The sequence below is a fragment of the Halichondria panicea genome, chromosome 5, assembly GCF_963675165.1.
Source record: "Halichondria panicea chromosome 5, odHalPani1.1, whole genome shotgun sequence".
Taxonomy (NCBI): domain Eukaryota; kingdom Metazoa; phylum Porifera; class Demospongiae; order Suberitida; family Halichondriidae; genus Halichondria; species Halichondria panicea.
Genome location: NC_087381.1, coordinates 7372728 through 7395757, shown reverse-complemented (window position 1 = coordinate 7395757; position 23030 = coordinate 7372728). Strand labels below are relative to the sequence as shown.

At 40.6% G+C, this 23030-nt stretch overlaps 6 protein-coding genes and 1 long non-coding RNA gene across 13 annotated transcripts in view; 5 read left to right on the top strand and 2 right to left on the bottom strand.

Moving 5' to 3' along the window:
- LOC135335843 (uncharacterized) overlaps nt 1–23030 on the bottom strand; it is a gene marked incomplete in the record, with an annotated part of 743773 nt that overhangs the window by 174401 nt on the left and 546342 nt on the right.
- The window catches only part of LOC135335856 (uncharacterized), a 62449-nt gene that overhangs the window by 34404 nt on the left and 5015 nt on the right, over nt 1–23030 (top strand). For 5 of the 6 annotated variants that reach the window (XM_064531464.1, XM_064531466.1, XM_064531470.1 and 2 more), the window contains 4 exons: nt 21538–21723; nt 21793–22011; nt 22190–22408; nt 22495–22713. In XM_064531464.1, the coding sequence (XP_064387534.1) occupies nt 21538–21723; nt 21793–22011; nt 22190–22408; nt 22495–22713 (843 nt within the window). The remainder of the gene's footprint in view (nt 1–21537; nt 21724–21792; nt 22012–22189; nt 22409–22494; nt 22714–23030) is intronic. The other variant, XM_064531465.1, reaches the window with a different exon arrangement.
- On the bottom strand, nt 1189–3605 carry LOC135336085 (uncharacterized). 2 transcript variants are annotated; one of them, XR_010394679.1, is made up of 9 exons: nt 3140–3601; nt 2893–3085; nt 2673–2825; nt 2501–2620; nt 2284–2443; nt 2097–2212; nt 1947–2019; nt 1464–1728; nt 1189–1416 (listed from the first exon to the last, which is right to left on the bottom strand). XR_010394679.1 is itself a non-coding variant. In XM_064531875.1 (9 exons), the coding sequence occupies exons 3-6, from the start codon at nt 2690–2692 to the stop codon at nt 2202–2204; spliced, it is 306 nt and encodes a 101-aa protein (XP_064387945.1). In that variant the 5' UTR covers nt 2693–2825; nt 2893–3085; nt 3140–3605; the 3' UTR covers nt 1189–1416; nt 1464–1728; nt 1947–2019; nt 2097–2201. The 2 variants fall into 2 exon arrangements, 1 of the variants encoding a protein (XP_064387945.1); XM_064531875.1 differs by having other exon boundaries at nt 2678–2825; nt 3140–3605.
- LOC135336151 (uncharacterized) lies at nt 3948–5253 on the top strand. The gene is made up of 3 exons (XR_010394767.1): nt 3948–4457; nt 4512–4647; nt 4697–5253. It is a non-coding gene; the product is annotated as an uncharacterized LOC135336151 (long non-coding RNA).
- Nucleotides 12703–13808, top strand: LOC135336079 (C4b-binding protein alpha chain-like). The gene is made up of 4 exons (XM_064531870.1): nt 12703–12841; nt 12931–13132; nt 13200–13382; nt 13637–13808. Exons 2-4 carry the CDS (start codon nt 13045–13047, stop codon nt 13783–13785), a joined length of 420 nt encoding a protein of 139 aa, XP_064387940.1. The 5' UTR covers nt 12703–12841; nt 12931–13044; the 3' UTR covers nt 13786–13808.
- LOC135335909 (uncharacterized) overlaps nt 16212–23030 on the top strand; it is a 45554-nt gene continuing 38735 nt past the window's right edge. The window contains exon 1 of the mRNA XM_064531603.1: nt 16212–16345. Coding sequence (XP_064387673.1) covers nt 16294–16345 — 52 coding nt within the window. The 5' untranslated portion in view covers nt 16212–16293. The remainder of the gene's footprint in view (nt 16346–23030) is intronic.
- On the top strand, nt 19308–20597 carry LOC135336053 (uncharacterized). The gene is made up of 4 exons (XM_064531828.1): nt 19308–19730; nt 19789–20184; nt 20242–20399; nt 20458–20597. The coding sequence occupies exons 1-3, from the start codon at nt 19550–19552 to the stop codon at nt 20349–20351; spliced, it is 687 nt and encodes a 228-aa protein (XP_064387898.1). The 5' UTR covers nt 19308–19549; the 3' UTR covers nt 20352–20399; nt 20458–20597.

Sequence of the window (23030 nt, the reverse complement as noted above, 5' to 3'; positions counted from 1 at the left end):
GCAAGAATGTTGCACAATGAAGCATTATCTTAGAGTAAACCAACAGGCAGATGGCCTATAGTACTCAATGGGGTGACCTTGGGTAGCTTCCAATTCCAGTGGCCAGTGGTAAACAACTCGTCATTGTGTATATAATGTGGCTAATGATATTATAGATAATGCATGACAACTACAAAGTCAACTATTTATAACCACAATAAGAATTCCCTAAACAGTGTAGCGTCACCGTGGAAAATTATTTCATTCTGATGAGTGCTTGCTCTGCTCCAAAAGGTTGTGTGTTCAGGCATGACACCTGTAATATTCTAGTTACGTAATGTTTATTTATGTAATCATTATTAGTTTATGGTACTAGCTATATTTATCTATTTCTATATTTAGCCAGGTCCTAGTACTTACAGTACTTTTCAAGTAGGTTGAATCATTCAAAGTTGAATGTTGAAGTGAGTACTCACACCACTAAACCACAAAACAAAGCTGATCATGATTATGATCTACCCACAAGCTTCATAATTATGTACAAATGTATGTGTATCTTTGCTTGAACTTCTCCTAAGTAAGTGCCTAGATTTTCAAAGAGTATCTGTAGCACTGTTACGAATTCAACATAGGATGAGGACCATGCATGCCTTTGCTACTTTGGCTCGACATCTCCACTTCTCCCGAACAAATGCTCTATTCTTTTACAGTACTTTTGCTGATGTACATTAATTCTCTTACTTGGTTTGCTTAAGTAGTGTAGCAACACTCTGCACCTCAAGTCATTTGAATATGCATCTAGATGAACACCCACACATGTAGTGACCAGTGCTGTGTATTATCATGCATGGGCATCATCACACTGACAGGCTGTGACAGCCACTTACAGTTGTATCAGCTTTGTGGTTTAGTGGTGTGAGTACTCACTTCAACATTCAACTTTGAATGATTCAACCTACCTTAATTAAACGAGCATGTTGGCTTTATAAGGCGCAGTTAATGTTTAGATTCACTTCCGCCTGTTGCGGTACAAAAGGCCCGTGCCCTGGCAGACCTTTGACCGCAGCTCCAACATTCAAATATCTGTAAATAGCTCTCGTTTCTTTTCCCGCTTTATAGCCCTTTCAAACGATATGAACGGCTCTAAAACAAGCATGCGTATTTTATATACCAGGGTGGGGATACATGCACGTGGTTTTTTTACACAAGCAAACAAAAAACACATAATGGCTACTAACAATGAACAAGCAAGACTCAAGGTACCACAGAAGGCCATTACATAAATAAGAAAGAAGATAAAATGTACATCTATTCAGCTTCAGGTACGGTACAGCCAGCATCCTCCAGTGCACTTTCTGGAGGAGTTCCAGAAGTTGCTTGCGCTGTTCCCCGACGTCACTCTTGATGAAATTGATTCGGCGCCATCTGAAGGTAACACTGGAAAGTAAATATTAGAATGATTATTTCAAATACAATTAAACTACCATCAGTGTCAGGCAGGTGTAATACATCCAGTGCCAGTGGTGAAGCTGCTCCCCCTCCAGCGAAGAGGCCAAAGAGAGGTAATTCTAGAGGAATTAATATCACGTGATATGGATAACGATCACTTAGTGGTACTTTCCCTAGGTCCCGGAGGGTATGATCACGATAATCCTCCGGTCTTGAACGGAGAGGGTCCCTGCCCGTACTGCCACCTGTCACCGTGTGTCAGAGCCAGACCACCCAGCTGGCTGATTGGAAGCGCTGCACCTAATTTGGGGAATATGGTGAAGCGCTTCAAACTATACCGCAAGTATTGGACGCTGCTAGGTGAGTTGGGGGTATGGAATCACCCTCTATATATGGCATATAAAGTGACCAAAAAACCAGTGCACATGACAAGAGGGATGTGATGCCTGACTGTGTATTGAGAGTAAGTTTTAAATGATGCCCACTTTACAGTGCAAGTACGATCAATTGCTATATACCTTTTCCAGGAGGTGCGTGAAAGATTTCCGAATCCAGATGGAGTTCCATACACAGACTTCCAGTCTTCTACTTCTTTTATTGTTTAATTATGCAAAATGCAATGTAAAATGCTGATTGGCTAGTCAAAATGTGCACGGATACGTACTTACTTTATATGTCTTCATAAAGATCTTCGTCAAGTACATGCACACCATCATTTACTAGGTCCTCGTTTTCATCTACTGGCTCATCTGATTGCTCAGGTTGCACGTCCTCTACAAACTCACTGCATATATATACATGTAGCAAGATTATATGTAAAATAAATTATGTAGATTGCACATAAAATATAATTACCTGAGGTCAACTTTTCTCTGCTGCTCGTAATTCTCCCATATATTTCTCCGGCAAAGTTGAACGATTTTTCCACCAGCACTCTCACGGGAGTCCTACGATCCAGTCTTCTCATGTCCTGAACCAGTCGTTCACTTGTACACTCTCTACGTACATTCTCGTTCTGAAGTAAACAAATGAATGTACAGTCACACATACATTATTTGCCAGCATAACGTACCCAGTCCATAATAGCAAGGTTCATTCTCATGTTGAATGTAGCTGCCCCGAAGTGTACACGTTTTGAGATGTATGTGAGCAGCTGGTGATTGAAAGACTCCACCCAGAATGTGTCTCGACACTGTAAAAACAACATCATAGGAATTTTAATAATAATTAGAAAAAAACCTCACTCAACAATATGATTCGGCATTCTTGTAAATAAGGGTGTCTTTTAGTGCTGACATGAATGACTCGATTGCAAGAGGATCCTCTAGTTTTATGTTCGTGGGCTTGTACCCTGGACGCTTACAGGGTGACGCTTCGTTACAATCTGAGTGCTCGTTCTGAGAACACAATTATAAATGTTATTGGTGTACAGAGTACGGACAACTTGTTATCATACACACTCACCTGATAATGTTTAACGATATTCGGAATGTTCTTTCTTAGATTGTATGCTGACTGCTCACAGTTCTTCATACAGTAGTACAAGTGAACTTTCGTACTTTTATCTATCGACGAATATTTTTATGTTACTGAGCGGAGCAAAGTCTTCAGTTCACACAAAAATTATCACTAGCGTCAGTATTGCCAGTAAATATTCCTGAACAAGAAGTAACGTTTTTATACAAAGCTATTGACATGTACACACACAAACCTGAATTCTCCAACATTGGGAAGACTTTGGATTTATCAGATTGTAGGTCTTCTCTCTCAGGAACAGCACCTGCCTGCTCCTGCTCCAACTTGTCCAACAGGACAGAAATAAGCTCTCTGCTGTCCAAGGGCAATGAGCCTCTAGCTGTAGCAGCAAGAGAACGCTTTGCCCTATCTATCCTAGCTACAAAAGCCTGCTTTGCATCTTGAGTATCGAAATTCAGCTCCATTTGGTACCGAAAACCATGCCTAGCACGCTTCTTCTTGGGTAGAGAACAAGAGTTGTCACATCTTTCAGCTATTTTTTTTGCTTTTTTTTTTTAACAAAGTATCTCGTGAGCCGGCCAAGGTGCTACATGCAGGCTATAAGGGGCGTATCAGAGTAAAACCATGTGTGCATGAAGCGAGCAGTGAAGCAAAAGAGGCCAGAGAGTTTACCGCACGCGGCCATATTTAATCATTTCCGCCTCGAGTGCCCAGGTCACGCCCCTTTTATAGTCAGCATGCTCGTTTAAGGTGACATATTTTCACAGGTAGATTTGTTTGCGTTTTTACAGTTTTGTACATTTTGCGATATAATTCTTTGCGAAATGTCGATCTGGATACATTAAACAAGAGGGCGGCCAATTATATGCGAGTACTAATTTTTGCGATTTTACTCTCATTCGCAGAAATAGCAGAAATTAATACACGCGATAATATGTCACCTTAATTATTAGATACACACAAAAGGAAGTAACAACCCATCCGATTTTCTCTCCCGACACACCACATTAAAGGAGCCCAAGAGAGCAGAGAAAATGGTAGCCTCGATCCCAGGCCGATCCGTCTCCAATTGAACGCTAGGTCGCCTCCTCGGCCTGGTATTGATTGTATCTGGGCGTGTGCTGTGGTTGCTCAGGTATTCGCTAAAAAAGAGCGAATACCTGAGCAAGGTGGAGCGAATAGAAACACTAATAGTGTATGTAAGCATACTTACTCCGTAAAATCACCGTTAAATCACAAAGAACTCCGTGTCATAGGTATATTCTTTGCAAGTTTAGTTTGTCAGAGATATAGGCTTAGCTAGAGTGTGAGGAGCTGTCTTGTGCGAAGGAAGAAGGAGCATCACTCTTGTGAAAGAACAGACCTAGGTTCTCAAGTTTCTGCTATCAGTTGGCTACCTTTGATTGACTACACAATTTAATACAAGCGCTTGATTAGACCATTGATAGCCAGATACACTTGGCAGAGTCTATCCTCAGACTCTGGCCATCGATCTCTTGTATACTATGCTCAGGGGTGTCCACAAGTGGCTGGGCCTGGGATGTATTGTCAAGGTGAGCGATATATATCAATAATACCCTTTCATCATTGGAAATTGTACACTATAGCCTATAGCCCAATCCTTGGTATCTGGATCAAGATATGACATTACGGCACTGGCACTGGTGTTGTGTTAGCCCTCCTTCACCGGCCTTCAAGAAAGTGCGGCCTGGGATTGAGGCTAGTTTTGTGTGGACCATCACTGTGAGTTACAAAATGTACAGTGAAATGGTTCATACTAATTTGTATACAGGAGCAAAATGGAATCTTCCCCTCCAACCCCTGTCGTACTCCTCCTAGCTGATGAGTGTGAACTCATTGAAAGAGGATGCCCTAGTGCCACTCGTGTCCTTCCCAAGGGGCCGATCTTATAGAACTACCTGCACTAAAACTACTGACGTGGAATGGCTCTTTCAACACTTGTGGTTGCTATCCTGACCAGTGACGTCAGGATTCTACTTACTGTCTCTTGATGCACTGTGAACACACAATATTTGTTATGCCACCTGAAGGCTTAGCAGGCATATCCAACGCAGTATTTATTAAGTCTTTCTGGAAGCTCTTGTTTGAGATCTTCGCTTCTAAACATCTGCATTTATTATGGACGTAGTACTGCTGTGCACTCTACAGAGTTTTAATTTCTAGTGTCATTATATCATTATATCACTGTATTTTTAGCCAACTGTTGAACTGAAGATTTTACAGTACATAGCTTGATACTTACCAGTTTCCGGTCACGCCCAGATACAATCAATACCAGGCCGAGGAGGCGACCTAGCGTTCAATTGGAGACGGATCGGCCTGGGATCGAGGCTAAGAAAATGGCAGAAGACTATGTCAACCTCCTATGTCTACATGCAATTCCCAAAGCAATGTCCTTGACAGAGATTCAAGAAGCGGTGAAAACAGACCCTACGCTGTGTGAATTGATGGACGTCATTCAATCTGGAAAGTGGTATGAGAAATCAGATGCTACTAAACTATTTGGCAAAGTTAAAGACGAGCTCGCTGTAAATGCAGAATCGAATCTGATCCTCTGTGGCAACTGAATAGTGATACCAAGCTCACTCCAACAGAGATCAATCGACCTTGCCCATGAAGGTCACCAAGGAATAGTGAAGACTAAGAGACTGCTACGTGAGAAAGTCTGGTTTCCAGGAATCGAGGAGAAAGTTCAGAAAACCATTCAGAGCTGCATTGCATGTCAAGCAAACAGTCCCTACTCACCACCTGCACCTCTCCAGATGACAGCACTGCCACCCAAACCATGGTACACTGTGAATATTGATTTTTGCGGACCATTCCCAACTGGTGAGTATCTGATGGTAGTCATTGATGCATACTCTATATTTCTGGAAGTTGAGATTGTTCACTCCACGGCTGGAAAAGGAACCATCAGCAAGTTCGATCGAATCTTCTCCACTCATGGAATAATACCTAAAGTTTTAAAGAGTGACAATGGTCCCTCATTCTTCTCAGAAGAGTTCAAACAGTACACTCAAGAAAAAGGCATTAAACATCGAAAGAGCACTCCTCTATGGCCACAAGGAAATGCAGAGGCAGAAAGCTTCATGAAGCCTCTCACTAAAGCGATAGATCAGCCCATACTGAAGGAAGAGATTGGAAGAAGTTTCTCTACCAGTTTCTCTTGAATTATCGTGCAACACCGCACAGTACAACAGGAGTATCACCTGCACAACTTTTGTTCAACCGAAAGATCGGCACCAAGCTACCTGAGGCAACCATGTCAAATGACACTCCAGTGGATTCTTTGGTACGAGACAAAGACACACAAGCCAAAAAGAAGATGAAGGAGAGAGCCGACAAGAGATCTCGTAGTTGTCAGCCTAACATCCAAATTGGTGACACTGTATTGGTACGCCAGAAGAAGAAGGACAAATTCACAACTAAATTTGATCCTGCCCCTTACAAGGTGATTGAGGTCAAAGGTTCGATGGTAACGGCAACTCGAAATGAAAGAGATATCACGAGAAACGTTAGCCATTTCAAACGAATACAACCCTCTGTGAGAACACCAGAAGCTGATTATGAAAGTTCAGATGATGAACTTGATAATGGTCCAGACGAAACTCAACCAGCTCAGCAACAACCACCAGTACAGGTCCAACGACGATATCCAACGAGGCAGAGGCGAAGCTGTCAGCGTTATGGCCAGAATATATATGGAACTTGATTGCATGAGCTCTAATAACTGTTTCTTTTCTCCGAAGTAAAGGAGGGATGTAATATTCTAGTTACGTAATGTTTATTTATGTAATCATTATTAGTTTATGGTACTAGCTATATTTATCTATTTCTATATTTAGCCAGGTCCTAGTACTTATTTGATTGGTGTAATTATTAGATAGCCACATGCTATTACTAAGAAAGGATTTATGATCGATGCGAAACTATTAACTGTTTACTAGAGTGTAGAACAGTATAACACCCACATCACAAGATCAATATTGGTACAGTTGGGAATCACGATCCTCACGCGACTATGGAACCTTCAAATGACTATTCCAGCAGCCATATAATCCGCAACAGGAACAATAGCACTGATCCAGCGAAACTTCAATATTCCTTACAAACTCCATCATGACTTGCATAGCTCACGAATGCATCTGTCTGCCTCTCCCTCCCAATTGAAATTGTTCACATTCATTCCCAGGAACAGCATGTCCTTGTAACACCCCCAACATCAGCTTCATCCCCTCACCCCGTCTCCCAAGCCTGTGAAGGAGGATACCCAAAACATAATTATAATTAGCCCTCGTTGCATGTGTAGGTGGCAACAGTCCCTTTTAAATATAATTATGTTCTCCTCGTCGGAGTAATAATTATGTGATAATAGCTGAGTGTTTGTTGGCTATAATTATGAGAGCGTTTTAGTGTGACATTTTGCAAAATGTGATCACCCTTCGAAAATTAATAACCGTTTATGTGAAAACAAAATAATAACGGCCAGGGAATATTGCTTACCTGGAAAAACTTTACAAGCTTTAATATGTTCATGGAAGAATACATTAGTTTATAACTACAGTATCCTGTGCATATATACATTGTTCAGTAACTATATCAACGTGCATGGGGACTCAGTGTCACAGGCCCATAAGCCTCACACGGTGTTAGTTCAAACTGCACCTCATGAAGCACCGTCCCCTGCATGCTGTAGAGGGTTGAGGAATTTCAGTGGAAGTTTCTAAATTCCCTACACTTATATAATCATAGTCATGGTCAGGAAGCTCATCAGCAACATCAGGCCTTCTGCATGCAAGGTGAGGGAGATTGAACGTTCACAGCATCAGCAATAAGTACTAGAGAAACTTAGCAATGGACTGATAAACTCACATATCTGGTGGCTTATTTTCATGGCTCGAGGTCTGTGATTTATACTTCTGATACCTCAGAGCAACCAGAAAAATGACTGCCACTAATAGAGCAAGTAGAAGAGCCAATGATCCAATCACAATGCATGGTGCTTCAGACGTACAATGTTCATGCATGCCCATGCAAGTAGTCTGAGCACAGTGGTGCTGTTATAATGAAAGCACCGCGGGTGCTGATGCCTCGGTGGAGGTGCCAAAGCTACATAACATAAAACTACTATAGCTAGCTTTTATACACACATTGATTACAATTATCATGATGAACATCTTTAATTTTCTGCATGCGAATAGTGGGTAATGATTCAACCATGATTGTTGTTAAAAACGATCGATGCCAAAAGTTCAAGTCTGGCTGCAAGTCAGCAGAGCCTTGCAGCTACCAATATAGCTAGCGTTCTAGTGCAGAGCTAACTACTAAGTAGAGTAGTAAGAGCAAGTTTTGCTACGGACTCTTCTGAAAAGGCTGCAATGACATTCCAAGTAAGCAAAACTAGGCATAACTCGAGAACGAAGTATTATTTTGCAAATCCACGAATTAAAATCCAAGTAAACATGACTAGAAGCCTATAGAAACTCTTACTTGCACTTGATTCATCCTTGAGCAGCTGTAGCGGTCTACACACACACACACACACACACACACACAGACACACAAACACACTACCGTATACCTCGCTTGCGCATGCGCACCGAGGCATAATTATGACAAGCTTGAGGGATCTATAATCTTCACGTATCGCAGCATACCTTCTTGTGCAGACTGAAGAGGACTAGCTTCCGCCCACACTCCATCTTCACATGTCCTGGTCCTTATCTCATCTCCTTGGAGCTGGAACCCTTCATCACAAGTGTACGTAGCAACTGTCCTATGTGGTCCTTCAGACCCATTGTAGATGATCATTCCATTAGCGAGTGGTGAAAGATCGTTACACAAAGCTGTGTATGTGATTAGAGCAATCAGCATGTTTTCACAACTTACAGACACATTGTGGTTCTTGGCCAGTCTACACCCACACTGTTCTACTTCCTGCCTCTCCAGCGGTACAGTTCCTCTCATTATCCCCATCTAGGAAGAACCCATCCTCACACGTGTACATTGCTATGGAAGAGGTACCGATGTGATACAAGATTGATCCATTCTCAAGAGGTGGCAGCTCCTCACACTCTAAACCTGCATGAATGCTCTTAGTTCACTTTCTATTATTTCAATGGCGTACAAGTTTAAACAGCTTTCGTGTAACTAGTTAAGGAGCAACTTACGTTGACACGTTGGTGGTACTCCATCGAAAGTGCTGTCACTCTGACAAACTCTGATCACGTTTCCGATAAGAGCGAACCCAGGGAAACAGATGTGCTCAGCGTTAGTTCCCTCGAGGTATGGAGCCGTCGTGTCAGGTGAGTATACTCAATACTATCATTAACAAGAAATTCTAACCTTGACAAACAACTACGGGAAAGAAAAAAGGTTGTATATCACTTGCAAAAAAAATCTGCATGCCCAAGTTTGAGCACACGTCCTTTCAAACACAGTCAAACTGGCCGTGTCATTGAACTACTGGCAATTAATTAATTGCTACATGCTGTGAGTGTAACCACGAAACCATGTACAGAGAAGTATGTCTGCAGGCGCAAATCTAATCAGCTTACTACGCAAACGAAACAGAAACTTAATTTTGCCTCTACTGTATAATAATTATGAGTAGCTGAAATACAGCATAGGGTGTATATACATGTACATACCTTTGTCTTCGATGATGGTAGCGTTGGCAGTGTTTGGACCCAGGGACACTCTGTCCCCACTAACGATGATTAGTGTACCTTGAAACATTTCAAATATTGGATCATTGATCAATTCAACTGGAATCTCTAGGCCGCTTTGCATGCCTGCGCTCAGAATCATTGACATGTCGATAGTCCTGATCAGTCACAGCAGAAAAATCTGTGTGTTGTGTGTGTGTGTGTGTGTGTGTGTGTGTGTGCAGGTGTGTGTTTGAGGGTATACAAAAAGTATCATTTGTGTGGGAGAAATTGTGTCAACTGTTCGCGTTACTAGCTCAAGCGGAATGCTCACTTAAATTAATCTTTAAAAAGGTTGGCATCTGATGTCCTAATATTTAGGTATAGTAAACTTAGTGGTGGATCTTTGAGACCTTGTATTATCCTATCTAGTTAGGCAAGCAAAAAACAAAAACAAAAAAAAAAAGGGAAAAGAGAACAAAAGAGCAAACAGCACAAAACCATGCATACAGGTAGAAAAAGCAAACAGATGCCCGACCTTGAGAGTCGAGAATGATGGGTTAAAGAGTCTTTAACGGTGCACCAACCCTCCCCATTCATCTGTTGCATTCAGAACAACTAGTATACTGAATAATTATTGTAAGCTATTCACTTGGGGCCATGCTGATTGTAAGCTATACATTCACATTTGAGGTAATGCTGACATAAAGTATAGAACTTATCTTAGACTTGATATTGTTAACCTCTAATTTTGGTTCTTAGAAATTAGCACAAGGCATTAGTCAAAATAAATAGATAGTAGTGTGTGTGTGTGTGTGTGTGTGTGTGTGTGTGTGTGTGTGTGTGTGTGTGTGTGTGTGTGTGTGTGTGTGTGTGTGTGTGTGTGTGTGTGTGTGTGTGTGTGTGTGTGTGTGTGTGTGTGTGTGTGGATCCCCACAGGGGTAGACAACCACCAAGAGATGGGTCCCCCCTGTGGGGGACCCACCTCTTGTAGGTATAGTGGTTAGTGGAGGTTCTAGTCATGCATGCAGGGTTAAATTGTATGGATGAGTCAATATAGTGTACAATGAGAAGTGGGCTGAGGGGACTCTAGTATATATATACACCGTACTCTGCCAGGGAGGACGAAGGACCAATGATATTCACTGTGAGAGTGACTAGTGGTCATATATTAGACAGAGATATTAAGTTGTCCTTTTCAACTGTGGACAGTCTGATAGCAGGTGAGAAGAGTCATCATTATCAATTAATAATTATTAATAACGCAAGCTCAGTTAAATTTTACATTTACCACACACACGCACGCACGCACGCACGCACGCACGCACGCACGCACGCACGCACGCACGCACGCACGCACGCACGCACGCACGCACACACACACACACACACACACACACACACACACACACACACACACACACACACACACACACACACACACACACACACACACACACACACACACACACACACACACACACACACACACACACACACACACACACACTAGTATCTATTTATTTTGACTAATGCCTGTTGCTAATTCTAAGAACCAAAATTTGAGGTTAATGTTTGTTTTGTGCTTGCTTCAGCTTAACCACATAGAAGAACCCCACTATCAACTACATGCATGTACCACAAAACCTGGCCCAGACAATACAGTGTTGTACTTTATAAGCCCCCCTCAGAAGTTTTCTTTTAAAAGCCAACTTGAAATATCACAGCAACCAATATCAAGTCCAAGTTAGAAAATAAGTCTTATAATTCATGTCAGCTTCATTTACAGCTTTACAATAATTATTCAGCATGGCCCCAATGTGAATAGATGTACAATAACTATTGAGTGTTATATAGCACTGTAGTTGTTGCATTTTGAGTGGGCAGATCAAAGGAAACACTGTGCCAATATCTGCCATATGGCACAGGTCAAGCCTTGAACTGTGCCACTATCTAGATACTGGCATAGTATGGCTGAAGTTACCTAAAGCCCACCCTCCACCCAGTAACCTGAAACTGGAGCATTCCACAGCCACCACAAGTAGTTGAAACTAGTTGTCCTATAAAAGGAGTGATGTGTACACGGAAAGGAATGCACAAGGAATGCAACAAATCAGTTGTTACACAGCTCACTTGTGTGCACATTGGATATATTGGCTCAGTAGTGCCTTTGCCCTCGAGGCCTGCGGCCCTCGGGCCTAAGTCACAACTATAACTTGTGTATGATATGTGACTGAATGCAACAGATGAATGGGGAGAGTTGGTGCACTGTTAAAGACCCATCTCCAGGCCGAGCATCTGTTTGCTTTTCTGTTTCTGTCTGTTCTCTGCTTTGTGGTGTTTGCCTTTCTGTTGTTAACCTACCTTAATTGTGCATACTTTAATTAAATTAAGCACAGATTCCAAATTTAGCAGATCAGCATGGCCACCCCCAGTAACATAATGTGGATATATATGGACATACATGTAGATAGCTAATTATGACATAATCTATACTATACTTCTAACCATTGGTGGTGTTTAATAATGTAAAGAAACGAAGGCGTTGGCAGCATTTTTCTTAGCCTCTAAAGAAAGACACAGAAAGTAAAATCCTTTATCAATTACTACATCTACATAATTACCCAAACCCCCCTCCCCCCTCCCTCCCCTGAGAGTATTAAAAACCAGTAAAAAAAAACACAATTCAAGTAAAAAGACTAGATTACAAGAACTGAAGGTAAACTACATAGTAAATTACATATTATTATAATTATTAGAAGCATGAATACAAATAATTATAACTTATAGTAGTTACTCACTGCGTTCGGGATACTACAACCAGCCCTTTGGGCTTCTAAATCATGTAGAAACTTCCTAAACAGTGTCTAACTATTATGTAGTTATTCCTGCAGCCATTCGTGTCTCATAAGCAATTTAATATGTAAGTGCATTATGGAAATAGGAGAGGTGGCACCCTCTTCTCTGGTCAGATAAGGCAGTTCCTCACAATTTATTTTTTTTGTTTCAACCCCTCCAACACACACACACACAACACACAGATTTTTCTGCTGTGGCTGATCAGGACTATTTTTCGGTTATTGACATGTCAATGATTCTGAGCACAGGCATGCAAAACGGCCTAGAGTTCTCACCTGACATGACGGCTCCATACCTCGAGAGAACTAACGCTGAGCACATCTGTTTCCCTGGGTTCGTTCTTATCGGAAACGTGATCAGAGTTTGTCAGAATGACAGCACTTTCGATGGAGTACCACCAACATGTCAACGTAAGTTGTTCCTTAACTTGTGAGATGAAAGCTGCTTATGTTTTAAACTTGTACGTCATTGAAATAATAGACTAAAAGCATTCATGCAGGTATACAGTGTGAAGAGCTGCCATGTCTTGAGAATGGATCAATCTTGTATCACATCGGCACCCCTTTCCCGGGCGCAATAGCAATGTACACGTGTGAGGATGGGTTCTTCCTAGATGGGGGATAATGAGAGGAACTGTATCACTGGAGAGGCAGGAAGTATAACAGTGTGGGTGTGGACTGGCCAAGAACCACAATGTGTCTGTAAGTTGTGAAAACATATACTGCATGATTGCATGCATTAACCTCTAATCACATAATGTGATCACAGCTTTGTGTAACGATCTTCCACCATTCGCTAACGGAATGATCATCTACAATGCGTCTGAAGGACCACATAGGACAGTTGCTACGTACACTTGTGATGAAGGGTTCCAGCTCCTAGGAGATGAGATAAGGACCTGTGAAGATGGAGTGTGGGCGGAAGCTAGTCCTCTTCAGTGTGCACAAGAAGGTATGCTATATTACGTGAAGATTATAGATCCCTATATATAACAGCATCACTGTGTGCTCACACTGCATGGGCATGCATAGTGTATACATCTGAAGCACCATGCATGCATTTATCTGTATCAAATTTACTGTTATCTCAGAGTATACTCAAAGCCATTTGTGAATATAGGGAACATATGTATATGGTTATGTGTATGTTTTTAGCTCAAAACAGGACTTAAGATCAACTTACTTATATGTATATTTTTATTGCAGCTCCAGGTGCTGTTATTGGCATTGTGATTGGATCATTGGCTCTTATAGTTGCTCTATTGGTGGTTGTCATTTTACTGGTTGCTCTGAGATATCGGAGGTATAAATCAAAGACCTTGGGTATCAATGAAAATAGTCCACCAGATATGTGAGTTTAGTTTCTCTGTATTACTGATGCCAGCCTTGACTGTACTTAATGATTGCTGTACGTCCCTCCCCCCTCACCTTGCATGCAGGAGGCCTAGCTGATGTTGCTAATGAGATTCCTGATCCTGACTATGATTATATAAATGTATTTCAAGAGGGGAATTTAGAAACTTCTACTGAAAACCCTCAACCCTCTACAGCAGGGGAGGGTGCTTCAGAGGTGCAGTTTGAACTAACACGTACCTGTGAGGCTTATGGGCCTGTGACACTGAGTCCTCATGCACGTTGATAGTTACTGAACAATGTATATATGCACAGGATATTATAGTTGTGAACTGATGTACTCTTCCATTAACATAATATTTTTATTAAAGCTTGTACAGCCATGCCCTTATAATTATTAAGTTGTATTCACTTAACTGGTTATTAATTTTCGAAGGGTACAGTCATTGCATAGCAATATTGAAAATGTCACACTCAAAACGCTCTTGTATAGCCAACAAACACTCAGCTGCATGATTTTAGTTATAAATTATTATCGCATATGACTCCGACGAGGATAACATTATAATTATTTATATTATAGTATAATAGTGACTGCTGCCACCTACACATGCAACGAGGGCTATATTATGTATAATTATGTTTTGGGTAGCCTCCTTCACAGGCTTGAGAGAGGGGAGAACGGGACGAGGGGATGAGGCTGATGTTGAGGGTGTTACAAGGACATGCTGTTCCTGGGAATGAATTTGAACAATTTCAATTGGGAGGGGAGGCAGACAGATGCATTGTAAATTAATCACGATGGAGCTTGTAGGAATATTGAAGTTTCCCTGGACCAGCGTAGTGCATCTATTGTGATGATGTTCCTGTTACGGATTATAATTATGGCTGCTGAAATAACCATTCGAAGCTTCCGTAATCGTGTTGAGGATCGTGGTTCCCAACTGTGCCGATATCGATCTTGTGATGTGGGTGTCATGTCTGAACACAACCTTCTGGAGCAAATCAAGCACTATAGTGAGAATGAGATCATCTTCCACGCTACACTGTTTAGGGAATTCTTATTGTGGTTATTTGGCTTCGTATAGTTGTCATGAATTATCCATAATAAATTATCATTACCCACATTATATACACAATGACGAGTTGTTTACTGCTGCATAGTGCACTAGAATTGGAAACTACGCAAGGTCACTCCATTGAGTACTATAGGCCATCTGCCTGTTGGTTTGCTCTAAGATAATTATAATGCTTCATTGTGCACATTGATTGATGATTGTATTAGGTAGCCCATAGGAGAATGCTATATTGTGCGGGACAGATGCTTCAAGTTGTGTTGACTGTAAATTCTGAATGTCTTTTTTGTATCGGTTAGATCATAATGTAAATTGTTATAATTATTATGTCATAATTATATTATGGAATGGATTTATACTCATATCATAAATCTAAACCATCAGAGTGTCCCTATAAAAGCAAGGTTTTGACATTTTGGTTTTGACATTTTGGTTGGAGGGTGGCCGGTGGCCTCAGGTCTCAAAAGGTCACTTTCCCATGCACAGTGCAGTGGTTCCTTTGATCTCAGATCGAGGTCAAAAGGCAACAAACATTTTATAAATCATGGGGTACAATTTGTGGGACATGATTATGGTTAACCGTGCATGCTATTTTAATACCAACACAACAACAATTATAATATAATTATTACATCTCTAAATTGCAATTGCAACTATTAATTCAATGACCGTGACTTAGGTTCAAGTATCAAGACTATAATTATAGCTGTACAGTAACATGCTCATGACTTTGAAATGATTGTCGTAATTCAGGTTCTCTCCCACTTTAGTGCTGATCAGATGATCTCCTGCCAATTCACTTTAGCTAAAAGTAGTCACATGACCATGTTATATAACCTAATCTACACGTAAGAGTGAGTGTGCTTTAAAAGTTAATTGCAATAATTATTGTTTAATGCACACCGTTTTGAAAAAGTAGACATTGAATAACATGGATTCAAAGGTATAGCCAGACAAAACCAGATAATCCACATTCTGTGTCAATAGTTTGTAAAAATATAGTAATATCCTATACTCAGGTTGTCTCATGAATCAGCCGCCCAAAGAAGGGCGGCTGATTCATGAGACTATAATAATTATATAGTCCTTGATTTCATATTAATGTACATTTTTAAGGGGCTAAGGATTTATCCTTGGGGAACTCCTGATGATACATTTGTCCAGTTTGATGTACAGTTACCTCTTGTTTTCTTCCAGTCAAGAAAGCTTGAAACCAGTTTAGTGTGTTGCTTTGTATTCCAGCTTTCAGAAGGCTCCTCTTGTGATAATTACTGACACAACAATATATATAAGGTTATAATTTTACCACAAAACAGGAACATGCATCATTATGGCTTCATTTCCTGTGGTAGGCTGTCAGGCATTTTAGTAATTTCCATTCCTCCAGTCAGTAATTATCTGCTCTGAGCAGGTATCACAAAAGTTGAGACCAAGATGGAACGTTTGCTACTGTCACTGGCTATCTTTTACATCAGCACATCAGTTGGTATGCTCAAAGTAGCTATATACAATAGATAGAAGTATTTCATGGAGTTTGAAAAAAGGCAACCTATAATTATAGAATAACTATGTTTTTGTGTGTGTACTAAGTAATTGCTTGTTTAATCCCATGTATGTGTGTACACTGCAAGTTATACCAGTTAAGCTGCTCAGTCGCTCAATAATTATAATAACTATTCCTGTATATCTTGTGCATGTACATATCTATGTTGCTTGCAGCTCAAGCTCAATTCACTGGATGCTTTGCTGATAACTGTACTACTCTTGTTGTGGGGGGACCTTCTTCCAATGCTGAGGACTGTTGTGTCAATAATAATGCAGGACTGTATTACAATCAAGGTGGTCAATGCTTCCAGTGCATAGGTAAGCGTATATTTATGCCTCGGTGCACGAGGTGTACGGTAGTGTGTGTGTGTGTGTGTGTGTCTGTGTAGACTGCTACAGCTGCTCAAGGATCAATGAAGAGTTTCTATAGGTTTCTAGTTACGTTTTCGTGGATTTGCAGCTTTGAGTTATACATGTCTAGTTTTGCTTACTTAGAATGCCATTGGTTTTTAGAAGAGTGTATAGCAAAGCTTCTCCATGGCTACTCTATACTTAGTAGCTCTGCAAGAACGCTATAGCTATTGCTAGCTGCAAAAGTGAGAAGAGAGCTGCAAGACTGCCATTAATATTTTAGGAGTTTTGGCATCCTTTTTCGCAACAATCACAGTCAATCATTTCCTGCTCTTTGTTTTTTATGCCTGCATGCAACACAAAAATGTTCATCATGATATCTGTGCTATATAGTACCTTAATTTTGTATAATTATGCCTCGGTGTGCAAGCATGCAAGGTATATATACGGTAGTGTATTTGTGTGTGTGTTTGTGTCTGTGTAGACTGCTACAGCTACTCAAGGATCACAATGAAGTTCAAATAAGAGTTTGTATAGGCTTCTGTCGTGTTTTCTTAGATTTTAATTCGTGGGTTTGCAAAATAATGCTTCGTTCTCGAGTTATGCCTAGTTTTGCTTACTTGGAATGCCATTGCAGCCTTTGTGCATGAAGAAGATTGTCCATGGAGTGTTGCTATACTACAATAGGGGTTGGTAGATTATGTTCGAGATAATTACCTATTATAATATTGCTAGTATTTTATGCTCAAGTAAACAGCCTATTCTATTATTCCCACATTTTCCCTCCAAAGCACAACATTGACTCCATATTATGTCATTGCACAAGTAACATCAAACTATAATTGCTACATGACTCTATCTAATATAGGAGATAATTAAACATGCACCAGTACTTCCAAGTGTTGATACTATTTGACTCATACTAATAGACTGACAGACCTGCATGTATTTCTGTAAAACCTGCCTATTAATTATTTTTGTTATAAAGGGGTGCCTAGTAGTATGCCAGCATAATTCTTACCAAAAAATGTACGTATTTTGCTCAAAATTATGCTAGCATAATCAACCAACCCCTATTTGCTACTAGTTATAGACTGATAAGGGCCTGAGGGTTTGATTTAGAATAGTGCTAAGCAAGCTAAGCTATATTAAGAAGACTTTGCAACCAATAGTTTCTATCAAGTCTCAAGCAACGTTAAACCTTCGCTCTGGCTAAGTCTACATAAAAAACTCACATTGAAGGCCATTTCCGTCTCTTGAGAATCATGCATAGCAAAAACTGCTAATAAAAAGTTGCTATTCTACTTAGTAATTAGCTCTGCACTATAGAGCACTAGCTATTGGTAGCTGCAAGAGTGAGATAAAAGCTGCAAAGCTGCACTGCAAAACACAAATACTTAAAAAAAAAAAATTTTTAATGATGCACTGCATCATTAAATATAAATTTCCATAGGCAAGTACATATAATTAACCTCTGTAGAAGACTTCTACTGAGGTCTCTAAGTGAAATAAGGGACCTCTCAGTAACCAATCAGATTGCACCATTTGTGACAAGCATTTTCTAAACTTAGTAGTATAGCTCTGCACTGGAATACTAGCTATTGGTAATTGCAAGAGTAATAAAAGAGCTGCAATACTCTGCTGATGCAGCAGCCATTACTAATTATTTTTGGCTTTGTACTTTTTGGTGTCATTTTTAGCATCGGTCATGGTCACTCTTTGAGTTTTTCCCTGCCATTACAGATAAGCTTACATGCAGCAAAATTAATGCCAAAAATGTTCATCATCAGTGCTGTGTGTATTAGCAACAGCTAAAAGCAGCTTTATGTTATGTAGCTTTGACATCCACTGAGGCATCACCCACGATGCTTTGTACACTGATATATATATAGAAAGCAGTTTTTTCTTTACATTTACGAACATAATTATTATACTATATAGCTAGATTGACGTGTTTTTAACTATTATCTAACTAGCCAGACTATATTTGGTTCAGTAGTTGCCGTGTACTTAATATTGTGTCACTGTACAGTGTACGGCTTTGGCTCAGACAACTTCACTAGAGCAGAGGCCCAATTTCCTTATGACTTTCCATTTGGATACTTCAAGGGTCCATCTAATGCACAGCTTAGGGTGGCCATTGACTACAATGGGGAAGGAACAGGTATTGTTATAGTAACAGAAATTGATAATAGAGTTTATGATGCTTACTTCCACACTAACAGCTTTAGAAGGGGAGTTTGGTATAGGTCAGAGTGTTGTTTCTCTACCTCTCAACCCTGACGGAACTACCTCCATCACCTTCCAAGCAGACAGAGTGGCATTGGAACCAGATGAGACGTTTGTGTTGGAGTTGGCACTGCTTAATGTGGCCAATGTTAACCGAGTACTTTTTGATTCATCTTTGCCAAATGTTTTTTTTCGGAGTAGGCAGGAGTTTATTATACAAGATAGCACAGGTAATCAAAATTATGCAAATCATTCAATTCTGATTATTTATTATTAGCCCTCGTTTTTCGGCTGAGAGAAAGTGACAGAGTTGTGGATGAGGGTGATAGATTTATCCCCATTGAGGTGACAGTGGCCAATGAGGTAGAACTGGCGTCTGATATCTCACTAGTTCTGACACCAATGATCGCTCCGGAAAATTTTAGGTCTCTACCAACTACCAGCCTAAATGCAAGAGCAAACACTAGTAAGCTGAACGTTTCTATTTAATTCAATCATTATTATCACTCTGACATTAGTTGAAGGCAGGATAGATTTCTTTACTACACCTATCACACTTAATTTTATGGCTGGTGAGATGATTCTTTTGGCTGGAGATGTACTGATATATGATGATCTGATTGACGAAGCCTTGGAGTATTTTGTGGTTACTTTAACTTTTCAAGATCCCGATAATATACCACCATTAGCTTCGATTGAAAGCGATGGTGGCAATATAATTCGCATCGACATCATAGATGATGATGGTGAGTTAATTACATATCGTGTGTGTAGATGAGTGAATGCAATATATCCTGTACGCAGATATCTTTATTGGATTTGCTCTACCAAGTACAACATATCCAGAGGTAGAAGCCGATCACCGAGTTCAAATTATCAAAGGAGCAGGCAATGTAACTGAACAAATCATCAGCTTTGTGGTTAATTTGTTCCAAACTGCTCCACCTGGACTTGGAAATGCCATTCCCTCAGCTGATGGAGAGGACAATGATTTCTTTATTAAATCATCAAGTGTCCTACAAATAGGACCAAAGGAAAATGAAACATTTGTAACAGGTTTGACTATATTTGCGGACGATTTGCCTGAGGTAACAGAAGCTGCTCAACTAAGACTAAGTCTACCCACTGATGGAATGTCCCCAGGGTTTGAGACCCTCCCCCAATACTCTGAATTCTTCATCATTATTGAAGATAATGACCGTGAGTTATTATTAGTACATTATATCATTTTAGTAATAATGAATTGAAACTTTTCAGCATTTCGCATTGGCTTCGAGAACACCTCGTACATAGTTAACGAAGGGATTAGAATGCTGGAAGTGTGTGTGAGAATATTTGAACCACTACAGAATAAAATTAATCATTAGGAAGATTAACCGTCGATCTTGGGGTTGAAACTGTACGAGGCTCAGCAGGTATAGTGTGTAGAGATGCTGTTACAACACTGTCTATTATATTCTGTTTGATTCACAGATGGAAATGACTATACGGAAATGACTGGAGCCCGTAATGCCTTTTTTTTGTTCTTTAGCGATACTAGTCGTCAGAGTTGCATCATGGTTGAGATAGAAGAGGATACTCGTTACGAATTTCAAGAGCAGTTTTCTCTGCGGTTTATTGAGCTTCAAGGCACTAGTTTACCTGACACCCTTATACTCGATCCAGCTCGCAGTAACATCACAATTTTGGACAATGAAGGTAAATATGGTAGTGATTCCTTAATTAGTCTTGTCATATCCGCTAATCCATACATGTACAGAGGTGACTGTTGGTTTTATCAACCCACCATACTCTGCCAGGGAGGACGAAGGACCAATGATATTCACCGTGGGAGTGACTAGTGGTCATACATTGAACAGAGATATCGAGTTGTCCTTTTCGACTGTGGACAGTCTGATAGCAAGTGAGAGTCTTGATGCATTCAAATGACACACGTTTACATTTACCACATACACACACACAGATTTACCACCCACTCACACACACACACACACACACACACACACACACACACACACACACACACACACACACACACACACACACACACACACACACACACACACACACACACACACACACACACACACACACACACACACACACACACACACAGATTTTGCTGCTATGGCCGGTCTGGACTACACTTCGATTATCAACATGCCAATCATTCTGAGCGCAGGCATGCAAAGCATAGATATTTCAGTTGAATTGAATCCAGATCAAATATTTGAGAATAATGAAATGTTTCAAGGTACACTAACCATCGTTAGTGGGGAGAGAGTGTCCCTGGGTCCAGGCACTGCCAACGCTACCATCATCGAGGACGATGGTATGTACATGTACACACACACTATGCTGTATATTTAGCTACTCATAATTATTATACAGTAGAGGTAAAATTAAGTTACTGTTTCGTTTGCGTAGTACACTAATTAGATTTGCACTTCGATGTGGTTTTATGGTTACACTCACAGCATGTAGCTTAATTTGGTTTAAGACGACGTGTGCTCAAACTTGCATGGGGATACACAGTCTTTTTCTCTCTCATAGTTGTTTGTCAAGAGTTGGAATTGCTTGTGAATGGTCGTATTGAGTACTTACCTGACACGACTGCTCCATACCTCGAGGGAACTATTGCTGAGCACATCTGCTTCCCTGGATTCGTTCTTATCGGAAACGTGATGAGAATTTGTCAGAATGACAGCACTTTCAGTGGAGTACCACCAACGTGTCAACGTAAGTTATTACTTCAATAGTGAGATGAAAACTGCTAACTAGCATACTGACAATCTTTGTCCGTTGCAGCCATTGAGTGTCCTCCCCTCGACGGAATTGAGAATGGAGTCATCACATACGCTGATGACATCACACCTAACTATACTCTGAGCACTGTGGCTACTTATGACTGTGACACTGGGTATTTTTTGGACTTCTCTCTAGGGGGATCTGAGATGAGAACTTGTGTGGATGATGATGGACTGGATGCTATTGGAGAGTTTGATAACCAAGCTCCAATATGTATTCGTAAGTCATTATACACTACTGAATAAGTTTATTGCCAGTTTTCAATTTTATACTGCCCAATTGTCACTGCAGGTATGCATGGACAATATATTTAATTACCTTTTCCTAGTAGGGCTATCTATGGGTGAAGGCTCACGTGTGTACAATTATTAGTAGTATATCACTTGCCATTGTACAGCCATTGAGTGTCCTCCCCTCGACCCTATTACCAATGGAGTCATCACCTATGCTCCCGACACCACACCTAACTATGATCTGGGCACTGTGGCTACTTATGACTGTAATGCTGGGTTTGTTCTGGACCTCTCCCAAGGGGGATCTATGACTAGAACTTGTTTTGATGATTTGGACAATGATGCAGAGGGATTGTTTAGTGGACAAGCACCAGCATGTATCCGTAAGTTGTTAGCTTATTATTAGCTCAATGCATGCATGTACTTACATAATTACATGATTGTATGACATGAAATTATTTCTATGCAGCCATTGAGTGTCCTCCCCTCGACCCTATTACCAATGGAGTCATCACCTACGCTCCCGACACCACGCCTAACTATGACCTGGGCACCGTGGCCACTTACACTTGCAATGACTCCTTTAGGCTGGATATTAGCCAGGGAGGATCTGAGACGAGAACCTGTATTGACGATTTAAATGGTGATGCTGTGGGAGTGTTCACTAACCTGCCTCCAAGATGTGTCCGTAAGTGATAGTATGACCATAGATAAACGAACAGAAAGGGATTGGAAACGCCTATCTGGCCCATGTAATAGAGGCTAGTTACGGTCACATGACAGGAAGCTCTAAAATTAACTCTTCTTCCACTGCAAAGCCCATAGCAACGACCCGTAGGAACGGCATCTAGAATCTGCTAAAATTATGTGGGACTGTTTATAGACTGTAGTGGAGGTTCAACTCTGGTGGAGCATGCTACTGTTTACATCCCTGAAGAAGAAGATGCATCTGCTGAACTTATAATTGTGTAACTGATAATGAGAGGATCTGTTATTGACAATAAC